The sequence below is a fragment of the Ylistrum balloti genome, unplaced genomic scaffold, assembly GCF_031769215.1.
Source record: "Ylistrum balloti isolate Yb309-2 unplaced genomic scaffold, AGI_CSIRO_Ybal_v1 Utg371248, whole genome shotgun sequence".
Taxonomy (NCBI): Eukaryota; Metazoa; Mollusca; class Bivalvia; order Pectinida; family Pectinidae; genus Ylistrum; species Ylistrum balloti.
The window spans coordinates 280,010-292,245 of NW_026782675.1; the positions used below are offsets into that span (position 1 = coordinate 280,010).

At 34.2% G+C, this 12,236-nt stretch overlaps 1 protein-coding gene across 2 annotated transcripts in view; it reads left to right on the forward strand.

Annotated features, from left to right (window-relative positions):
* LOC132561638 (rhophilin-2-B-like) overlaps nt 1-11,754 on the forward strand; it is a 31,421-nt gene extending 19,667 nt beyond the window's left edge. For both annotated transcript variants that reach the window (XM_060226340.1, XM_060226341.1), the window contains exons 8-15: nt 110-259; nt 1,720-1,812; nt 3,319-3,475; nt 5,128-5,244; nt 6,336-6,456; nt 8,665-8,815; nt 9,413-9,562; nt 11,196-11,754. In XM_060226340.1, coding sequence (XP_060082323.1) covers nt 110-259; nt 1,720-1,812; nt 3,319-3,475; nt 5,128-5,244; nt 6,336-6,456; nt 8,665-8,815; nt 9,413-9,562; nt 11,196-11,555 — 1,299 coding nt within the window. In that variant the 3' untranslated portion in view covers nt 11,556-11,754. The remainder of the gene's footprint in view (nt 1-109; nt 260-1,719; nt 1,813-3,318; nt 3,476-5,127; nt 5,245-6,335; nt 6,457-8,664; nt 8,816-9,412; nt 9,563-11,195) is intronic.
* The last annotated feature ends 482 nt before the right edge of the window (nt 11,755-12,236 follow it).

Here is a 12,236-nt window from a genome sequence, read left to right on the forward strand (position 1 = left end):
CTGCTGATAACTGCTGATATGATTTTGTGAAAAAAGGTTTCTGGATTAAGAGATAAAAGAAGTTTGTAACATATTCAAATACCTAGAATCAAAACATCTTTCATTTCAGGACCGCACCAATGCCACTGGTCTACAATATGCCATTAATAGTTTCCAGAAGGCTGCTGGGACATTTCGTTATCTTCACAATCATTTCTCTAACGCACCTAGTATGGACATGCAGCCGCAGACTCTAACAATGATGGTCCAGCTCATGATGGTAACATATACAATACTAATTGTCTTTAATCAAATGGTACATGCTGAAGTTCTTCCATATCTGAGAGTTTGAGGTGTAAAGTTAATATCTGAGAGTTTGAGGTATAAAGTTTGATAAATAAATATCTAAATATCTGAGAGTTTGAGGTATAAAGTTTGATAAATAAATATAAAAATATCTGAGAGTTTGAGATATAAAGTTTGATAAATAAATATCAAAATATCTGAGAGTTTGAGTATAAAGTTTGATATAAAGTTTATAAATAAATATCAAAATATCTGAGAGTTTGAGATAAATAAATATCTAAATATCTGAGAGTTTGATATAAAGTTTGATAAATAAATATCAAAATATCTGAGAGTTTGAGGTATAAAGTTTGATAAATAAATATCAAAATATCTGAGAGTTTGAGATATAAAGTTTGATAAATAAATATCAAAATATCTGAGAGTTTGAAGTATAAAGTTTGATAAATAAATATCTAAATATCTGAGAGTTTGAAGAGTTTGAGGTGTAAAGTTAATATCTGAGAGTTTGAGGTATAAAGTTTGATAAATAAATATCTAAATATCTGAGAGTTTGAGGTATAAAGTTTGATAAATAAATATCTAAATATCTGAGAGTTTGAAGTATAAAGTTTGATAAATAAATATCTAAATATCTGAGAGTTTGAGGTATAAAGTTAATATCTGAGAGTTTGAGGTATAAAGTTAATATCTGAGAGTTTGAGGTATAAAGTTAATATCTGAGAGTTTGAGGTATAAAGTTAATATCTGAGAGTTTGAGGTATAAAGTTTGATAAATAAATATCAAAATATCTGAGAGTTTGAAGTATAAAGTTAATATCTGAGAGTTTGAGGTATAAAGTTAATATCTGAGAGTTTGAGGTATAAAGTTTGATAAATAAATATCAAAATATCTGAGAGTTTGAGATATAAAGTTTGATAAATAAATATCAAAATATTGGAAGTTTTCAAAAGCCTGTAACTTACAAGAAATCTGTATATATGTACATAGACAACGTTTGAAGGCTCCCAAGTCCGAGGAGTTTGATAATTGTTATTTAATGTTTTAGAAACAAATCAATAAAATCAAGTATTATCTGTGTATAACACATTTGCAAACTTATTTGAGATGTTTCACTGACGATTTTGTTGAATTGTCTTCTGTTGTGTTATATCAATGAACTGAGGTCTACATAATGGTTACCACATGGTAAGAAAGGGTGCAGCTTACATCTCTGATGCAGCTTATATGTGGATCAAATTGAAAAAAATTGTCTTATAATCCCAAAAAATACAGTAAACATTAAATTCTACACCTGATTAGACTACTCACAACTCAAAAAAAAAAAAAAAAATTGTAACCAAGTCCCTTTGATGGATGAAATGTAAGAGCGTTTGGGTTTACAAAAACAGAGGAGTTGCCGTATAAGATTTAGACTAACCTTGTGTTTTCAGAGTCAGGCCCAGGAATGCGTGTTTGAGAGCAAAGTTCTCGGTGGTGTGGAGGGAATTCTAAATCACGTTAAAGCTGCCCAGGAAGCCATTGTGGTATGTTCCCTGTAAAATATAAGACTACGTTTGCCACTATCTGTGTGTGTGTTTATTTATTCTTTAAGACCCTTTATGTTTTCGATGTGTTCTTTAATATTGATCAAGAACAACCTACCAATATTGAAATATTTGATCAGTTTCTTCAGGAAAATGTATCATATTAGGGTATTGGGGTCGGACTGTGATAATGTAGTCATACTTCACCATGGCGACTGTTGTTTGATAACTCTAGGGGTCGGACTGTGATAATGTAGTCATACTTCACCATGGCGACTGTTGTTTGATAACTCTAGGGGTCGGACTGTGATAATGTAGTCATACTTCACCATGGCGACTGTTGTTTGATAACTCTAGGGGTCGGACTGTGATAATGTAGTCATACTTCACCATGGCGACTGTTGTTTGATAACTCTAGGGGTCGGACTGTGATAATGTAGTCATACTTCACCATGGCAACTGTTGTTTGATAACTGTAGGAGATATAAATAGGTGTGGGGTCTTTTGCCAAACCATGGCAGCTTTACCTTGTCAGTCAGGTTTTCTCCCACATATTTCTACATGGAGCAACAAGTAAGATCGCTATATGCTGATAAACTGATTTGTCCTGTAATAAACTGAGGGGACAATGAAAAAACTGACTCAAGGCCAGGAGTTTGGTTAACTACAGGATAATGAAATATTAGTCATTGGAAATTCTCCAGAAAATGATCAGCAGACACAGAGTACTGATTCAAACTCAGGGGATGGGCTTATTTCAGGACATCAGAATAGCATTTGTTAAGTCTGCAGTTTGTTTATTTCACAATGAAGTTAATATGTGTGATTAATATGATGTTTGTTTATTTCACAATAAAGTTTATATGTGGAATAAATATGATAAGTTTGTTTATTTCACAATGAAGTTTATATGTGTGATAAATATGATGTTTGTTTATTTCACAATAAAGTGTATATATGTGGGATAAATATGATGTTTGTTTATTTCAAAATAAATTTTATATATGTGATAAATATGATGTTTGTTTATTTCACAATAAAGTGTATATATGTGGAATAAATATGATAAGTTTGTTTATTTCACAATAAAGTTTATATGTGTGATAAATATGTTTGTTTATTTCACAATAAAGTGTATATATGTGATAAATATGATGTTTGTTTATTTCACAATAAAGTGTATATATGTGGGATAAATATGATGTTTGTTTATTTCACAATAAATTTTATATATGTGATAAATATGATGTTTGTTTATTTCACAATAAATTTTATATATGTGATAAATATGATGTTTGTTTATTTCACAATAAAGTGTATATAAATGTTAAATATGATGTTTGTTTATTTTACAATAACATGTATATATGTGGGATAAATATGATATGTTTGTTTCTTTATCTATTTTACAGGAAAAATTCTGATATCTTTAACCCTAATATTTACTGATTAATTGTTTCTTGATAAAAGTAGATTGCTTGTAGAGAGCTTTTTGTTTACTAACAGGTATCACAGATGTATGATGACACACAAGTTCTGATGGCCTCTGAGCCCATGAAGGATTACATCCCCTACTCCTGGCTGTCCATGACGCAGGTGAAATCTCAGTACTACATGGCTATCGCCCATGAACATATGGCCAGTGCAATATTGAACCACAAAGGTATGGAAAAACCAGAAACCGTTTGATAATCAATAAAACAGACCAGTTCTTGATATAAATTCAGCACATTACGTGCTCAAGTTTCAAACTCTGATGGGACGAATCTTCTCTTTATAATATAGACAAGGAATCCATTTCTGAAGCTGAAGTCTAATTATATTTATGTTGTTTCACACAGTACTGGTGTCACATTTGAAATGGAATATATTTCAGAATCTCTCTAGATCCGAAAACAATACTGCTTTACAAAGTTGACAAGAAAGTCTTTATATATACTAGATATATAATTGTTCAAATTTAAATATTGTCTTCTAGATATATAATTGTTTAAATTTAAATATTGTCTTCTAGATATATAATTGTTTAAATTTAAATATTGTCTTTGTTTAAATTTAAATATTGTTGTCTAGATATATAATTGTTTAAATTTAAATATTGTCTTCTAGATATATAATTGTTTAAATTTAAATATTGTCTTTGTTTAAATTTAAATATTGTTGTCTAGATATATGATTGTTTAAATTTAAATATTGTCTTCTAGATATATAATTGTTTGAATTTAAATATTGTCTTTGTTTAAATTTAAATATTGTTGTCTAGATATATAATTGTTTAAATTGAAATATTGTCTTCTAGATAAATAATTGTTTAAATCGAAATATCGTCTTCTAGATAAATAATGGTTTAAATTTAAATATTGGTGTCTAGATATATAATTGTTTAAATTGAAATATTGTTGTCTAGATATATAATTGTTTAAATTGAAATATTGTCTTCTAGATAAATAATTGTTTAAATCGAAATATCGTCTTCTAGATAAATAATGGTTTAAATTTAAATATTGTCTTCTAGATAAATAATTGTTTAAATTTAAATATTGTCTTCTAGATAAATAATGGTTTAAATTTAAATATTGGTGTCTAGATAAATAATTGTTTAAATTTAAATATTGTTGTCTAGATATATAATTGTTTAAATTGAAATATTGTCTTCTAGATAAATAATTGTTTAAATTTAAATATTGTCTTCTAGATAAATAATGGTTTAAATTTAAATATTGGTGTCTAGATATATAATTGTTTAGATTTAAATATTGTCTTCTAGATATATAATGGTTTAAATTTAAATATTGGTGTCTAGATATATAATTGTTTAGATTTAAATATTGTCTTCTAGATAAATAATGGTTTAAATTTAAATATTGGTGTCTAGATATATAATTAGGTAGAGTAGATAGTTTATGTATTAGATCAACTATTTTCACCTCTAAGAGTGAGGCTTTATTTGCACCTGATAAATCCACACCTTTACAGGCAAAACTAGTGGGTAGAGTATAAATAACCTTGAGACTGGATATGCTTGGGTAAGCTGTGATTGAAATATTAACATTTTATTTTCTCACCCGGCATGTCTTTCGATATCCTCTGATCAACCCACATACTTGAACACTGACATTGGCTTCACTTTTGCTGTTAACCAAGTTCAGATACAATGTGTCACATCACATGGAAGTGTTGTATTCCTTTGAAAAATCATACATAGCATGGGTTAACAAAATGATTTCAAAACTACTCTTAATATACTACAAATATACTTACATTTATCATCATTAATAAAAAAGATTAAAATAATGGTTGTATAATTTCATGTAGACAATAATGACCACATCAAACTCGGACTGTACATGGCTGCTCATCAGAACTCGGAGGTGGATGATGACAACAACAAGGTGGAAACACCTCGCACAGACAAGGAGAGACTCACTCATGGTAAGGAGTGTAATAATGTCAGATTTAAAATAATATTCACAGAAACATAGGGCTGAGACTTATTGTGGTGAGTGATGTTTATTTATTTAACAAAATGTATTTTTGAAAAGGTGTATGGGAGGGAGGAGGGGTGTAGATCTTTGGAAAAGGTATGTGGGAGGGAGGAGGGGTGTATATCTTTTGAAAAGGTGTGTGGGAGGGAGGAGGTGTGTATGTCTTTGGAAAAGGTGTGTGGGAGGGAGGAGGGGTGTAGATCTTTGGAAAAGGTGTGTGGGAGGGAGGAGGGGTGTAGATCTTTTGAAAAAGATGTGTGGGAGGGAGGAGGGGTGTATATCTTTGGAAAAGATGTGTGGGAGGGAGGAGGTGTGTATATCTTTGGAAAAGATGTGCGGGAGGGAGGAGGGGTGTAGATCTTTTGAAAAAGATGTGTGGGAGGGAGGAGGTGTGTATATCCTTTGAAAGATGTGTTGGAGGGAGGAGGGGTGTATATCTTTGGGAAAGGTGTGTGGGAGGGAGGAGGGGTGTATATCTTTGGAAATGGTGTGTGGGAGGGAGGAGGGGTGTATATCTTTGGAAAAGGTGTGTGGGAGGGAGGAGGGTGTAGATCTTTTGAAAAAGATGTGTGGGAGGGAGGAGGGGTGTTCTTTGGAAAAGGTGTGTGGGAGGGAGGAGGTGTGTATATCTTTGGAAAAGGTGTGTGGGAGGGAGTAGGGGTGTAGATCTTTGGAAAAGGTGTGTGGGAGGGAGGAGGGGTGTAGATCTTTTGAAAAAGATGTGTGGGAGGGAGGAGGTGTGTATATCTTTGGAAAAGATGTGTGGGAGGGAGGAGGGGTGTAGATCTTTTGAAAAAGATGTGTGGGAGGGAGGAGGTGTGTATATCTTTTGAAAGATGTGTGGGAGGGAGGAGGTGTGTATATCTTTTGAAAGATGTGTGGGAGGGTGGAGGGGTGTATATCATTGAAAAAGGGGATATTGGTCATTGTAAAAAATGGAATGAGTATGGTGACAAATGGTATGAGTTGGAGTTTCTGTTAAACTCAGAACAGTGTTATTTCTAGATCACTTATTGGATAATGATTAATTTGTGACAGGCAAGGCACACCTAAAGGAAGCTCTGATGAGTCATGAGGAGGCCTTACGATTGCATGACTTGTGTAAACAACTCCGTAAGATTGACCAGTTCCTCGGCATTCTTAAGCCTGCACATGAAAGGCAAGTAAGAGCGTCATATACAATGACGTCAGTGACGTTCATTATAATGTCTCATCTTATTACTCATTGAATAGAACATTTACAATATTATCAAATATCTTTGTATACAATTAACTTTTCATGTTGTACTTTTCTTACTGATACATGAACCTTAATAGTGCTGGTACTGGGAATGTTACTGATACATGAACCTGTAATAGTGCTGGTCCTGGAAATGTTACTGATACATAAACCTGTAATAGTGCTGGTATTGGGAATGTTACTGATACATGAACCTGTAATAGTTCTGGTCCTGGGAATGTTACTGATACATGAACTTGTAATAGTGCTGGTACTGGGAATGTTACTGATACATGAACTTGTAATAGTGCTGGTACTGGGAATGTTACTGATACATGAACCTGTTATAGTGCTGGTCCTGGGAATGTTACTGATACATGAACCTGTAATAGTGCTGGTCCTGGGAATGTTACTGATACATGAACCTGTTATAGTGCTGGTCCTGAGAATGTTACTGATACATGAACCTGTTATAGTGCTGGTCCTGGGAATGTTACTGATACATGAACCTGTAATAGTGCTGGTCCTGGGAATGTTACTGATACATGAACCTGTAATAGTGCTGGTCCTGGGAATGTTACTGATACATGAACCTGTAATAGTGCTGGTCCTGGGAATGTTACTGATACATGAACCTGTAATAGTGCTGGTCCTGGGAATGTTACTGATACATGAACCTGTAATAGTGCTGGTCCTGGGAATGTTACTGATACATGAACCTGTAATAGTGCTGGTATTGGGAATGTTACTGATACATGAACCTGTAATAGTGCTGGTCCAGGGAATGTTACTGATACATGAACCTGTAATAGTGCTGGTCCTGGGAATGTTACTGATACATGAACCTGTAATAGTGCTGGTCCTGGAAATGTTACTGATACATAAACCTGTAATAGTGCTGGTATTGGGAATGTTACTGATACATGAACCTGTAATAGTTCTGGTCCTGGGAATGTTACTGATACATGAACTTGTAATAGTGCTGGTACTGGGAATGTTACTGATACATGAACTTGTAATAGTGCTGGTACTGGGAATGTTACTGATACATGAACTTGTAATAGTGCTGGTACTGGGAATGTTACTGATACATGAATCTGTAATAGTGCTGGTCCTGGGAATGTTACTGATACATGAACCTGTAATAGTTCTGGTCCTGGGAATGTTACTGATACATGAACTTGTAATAGTGCTGGTACTGGGAATGTTACTGATACATGAACTTGTAATAGTGCTGGTACTGGGAATGTTACTGATACATGAACTTGTAATAGTGCTGGTACTGGGAATGTTACTGATACATGAACCTGTAATAGTGCTGGTCCTGGGAATGTTACTGATACATGAACCTGTTATAGTGCTGGTCCTGAGAATGTTACTGATACATGAACCTGTTATAGTGCTGGTACTGGGAATGTTACTGATACATGAACCTGTAATAGTGCTGGTCCTGGGAATGTTACTGATACATGAACCTGTAATAGTGCTGGTCCTGGGAATGTTACTGATACATGAACCTGTAATAGTGCTGGTCCTGGGAATGTTACTGATACATGAACCTGTAATAGTGCTGGTCCTGTGAATGTTACTGATACATGAACCAGTAAAAGTGCTGGTCCTGGGAATGTTACTGATACATGAACCAGTAAAAGTGCTGGTCCTGGGAATGTTACTGATACATGAACCTGTAATAGTGCTGGTCCTGGGAATGTTACTGATACATGAACCTGTAATAGTGCTGGTCCTGGGAATGTTACTGATACATGAACCTGTAATAGTGCTGGTACTGGGAATGTTACTGATACATGAACCTGTAATAGTGTTGGTCCTGGGAATGTTACTGATACATGAACCTGTAAAAGTGCTGGTACTGGGAATGTTACTGATACATGAACCTGTAATAGTGCTGGTACTGGGAATGTTACTGTAACTTGCCATTTATTGTCTGGAATTTTTTAATCAAAACAAGTTTGCTGATGAATCATGATGAGTTGTAACAGAAATACTAAGAATTTTACATGTGGTGTAATAAGGTCTGTTTCACACACACAAAAGCTTATCACTGCAAACATGTGATGTAGAAATCAGAAATCACAAAAGGGGTTGGTTCACAGTATCATATTCTCTTATGATCAATTACAATTATAGGTGTCTAGCAAGCTTCTCAGAATTGGAAGAAGAAGACGATTTCACAGAAATTTTCATGTCTCCAAAAATCCAGCCAAAGTCGGAGCGTCCTGTCTCCCCTACGGCACCCGAGTTTACGAAGATCAAAGTGACAGACATATTTCAAAAACTGGTAAATATTTACAGTTGTTTGACAACATGAAATGTACATACAGAATGTTTGTTTGTCCCTTTGTAATTGCTCTGATTCCACTCTTGATGTAAATATGCCAGGAGACAGGAGATAAAATGCAGGCATTGCTGGTGTGAACATCGGGTTGGCAATGAACAAGATCATAAATCTTCAGTGCGAGCAACATTCTACTTTCCTTGTACACATATTTTTTATGGTAAATCTAATTTCTAGCCCAGTTTTATAGAGAGTAGCCTGTTCAAGTCACCGTGCATCTAATGTCCATCTGTCCCCCGTCCATCCTGTAACAATTCTCCTGATGGCTCTTTCTTTGTCCTAGGGAGTGCCGTTTAAATTTTGAGACTGTTGAGGGATTGCTATGTATGTTCCCTAGCTCCATTGTATTTTATGATAAATTTTAGGACTGTTATAAAATGGCTGATAGGCATCACCTTGAATTTAGAATTTTCTTTTGATGGATCATTTTCAGACTTTGTTGACAGCTTTCACTTTGTCCCTAGTCTAGCTGTGAATTTTGACATATTTCACTTAACATGTTAAAACTTAATGATATTCTGTATATTTTCAATATTACAGGGCCCTGTGTTAATTTTTAATGCCAAAAATGAGTGGTCAGCTCCTCGGACTGTGGTGCTTGACCGCAGTGCTGTCCAGGGATTTGGCTTCAGTGTTCGTGGTGACTGTCCAGTTAAAGTTGCAGAGATTGAAATGGGTAGTGTTGCTGAGGTGAGTCAATGTCTGCCTTCCTTTTAAAAAAAATATGTTGTCCTGCTTTAGAGTAGTCTTTATGGAATAGTTTTTTAGGTCATCTGACTGAAGGGTCTGATGACCTATTGCGATCGCCTTTTGTCCGGCATTGTCCGTCATAAACATTTTCAACTTCTTCTCAAGTTCTACATGTCTCATTGAGCTGAAACTTACCTGAAATGATCATGACATGATCATGACCAAAGTTTGTTAATTTCAGGTTGTTCCGTAATCCAACATGGCTGTCATGGCCGTCATCTTGAAAACACATTTTCGACTTCTTCTCAAGTTCAATATTTGAAATCTTGTATTTTATGTCAGATGACTGTTAAGGCCCATGGACCTCTGGTTTTCAGAAAGAAAGGACATTTCTTAACAAAATGTTATCCAGAATTTGATTAAGAATTGAAAACAAAAAATGAAATGAGTATGAAAACAGCATCAGCGCTGGTTTAACCTCTTACCACTAACATATAAGCCTGGTGTAAGGACTGTCCATCCATAGGGGAAAAAGACAAAAACTGTCTTTATTTTACAACGGGTGTGAAACAAGTTTTAAACTTATATTAATCATTTTTGTTGGCCAAGAGGGGATGAAGGGTATTATTGTGGGAGGAAACTGAATAACAGAGGGACAACTTGCCTCTATGCTAGAAATCGAACCCCGGACGCCTAGGTGGTAACCCAACCACCCCATCCCATCCCTGCATGATGAAGTCCCTTCTGTGATTTTTTGATGAAGAATAGATATGATAATGTCAGTTCAGAGATATAGGTTTAAGTTGAAAGAACATTTTTAAAGGAATAGTATGAACATCTAAATCCTAGGTCCATAGTTTCCTGTCAGAAAATTTTCATTATTCTGACATTAGTACAGAAAGGTCCATAAGTAGATGCAGGTTGCCTCCTCAAATCACTAGAACAGTGATGTTTGTTGTGTAGACAAAGCCTATCAATAGGACGATTCACAAAGACAGAAAATGTAACTAACCAACCCCACCCAAATTTACATCCTCATTACACATAAGTCCAACCCTAGAAACTATTGGATTTTCATTGATTGATGTAGATTAGTCAATAATATAGGCTACTTTCCTTTATCATTTGGATCAGGATTGTTTTAAAATCAGCATTAATCCAAAGTTCTTGATCTACTTCTGACAAAGATCTACATCCTGAAAAAGATCTACTTCCTGACAAAGACGATGAAGGCCTCTTTTAAATCTGCAAAAGTTATATCTGAAATGCTTCATTCAAACTATAGACAAATCTATTTGGCTTTAGATGAAAAGCCTTTACTCTTTATTTTACACAGATAATAGGGGAGATAACTCTTAATACACATTCACAGCTTTGCGACTCTTCATGCCCTAAAAAATGTCTACCAGTCCCAACCAATATTATATATAAAAACATATGTGCCAGCAGTTTCTCTGATTAATGAACAGATTTATTGTGTGCAGTCATGGAACATTGTTCAAGACCAGTGCTTAATTAATCTAGACAAATGTGTCTTTGAAAATTGGTTTTTATAATTTTGGTACTTGTGTGGTAAGTAAAATAATATATCGTAACTGCATGAATTTTAATTGAATTTCTTTTCCTTCTTCAGGCCAGTAAGTTGAAAGTTGGTGATTTTGTGGTGGCTGTGGGAAGTAAAGACGCCAAATGGTTAAGACATGAGGAGGTTGTGAATTTAGTGCGACAATCTGGTAGTCACCTTGAACTCACATTAGTAACTCCCATAAACAATAGTATGCTGGAAACCCCGCGCCCATCTTCTACGCCAAGTTCTCCAGGAACACCCATGCGGATGCAAAGCCCAGGAGAGAGTGTGTCTAGTCACAGTGTGAAAAGCAATCGTAGCAGACTTAGTGCTCCCTGGATTTTTATTCGTAAAGGATCCAAAGAAAAACAAGAAAAGCCAGAAAAGAGCAAAGAATTTGAAGATGGAGATTTGTTTTTGCGATAATTTTTTGTTAAAGTTTTTTTTTTTCAGAAAAAAAAGTGCACATTATCAAAAGGACTTTTAATCACAGTATTATGTTCAAATGTTTTATATATTATCATATATTATATTTTATTACATATAAATTTTGATATCAAAGGTTTGTTATTAAAGCAATATCTACATGTTATAGAGAGAGAGGGAGAGTAAATATCACACAATATATCATTGTCCTGTGTTGTTTGTTAGTTAACATGGATTGGAGTCAATGGCTTATTGTGGATTATTGATTAAGTAAAAAGTGCTCAATATGGCTTCAACAGATATGCAGAACCCTATTGTAAACATTTTCATGGTCAAAATTTTATTTCTTCGTATGAAATGAAAAATTCAAAATCTACCCTAATGCTTATATTTACCTCAAAAGTTGATTTACACAACACTCCAATAAGAATTGCAAGAGTTATGTCCCTTTTCAAGTCATATTGAAGAGCCCTTGAGGAGATATTTATGTTGTAGGTAGTGGATTGTTTCTGTGAACATTTCGGATGAGAAAGTCAAGTAGATTGTGTTTATTTTGACATACGTGACTTATGTATAGATGTTAAATGTAATCAGTTCTCCAGAATAAAGCAAACACGAAAACATCTTTTAAATATTATCACTTCTTCTATTGGGAGAATATTTCATAAAAGATGTGACATT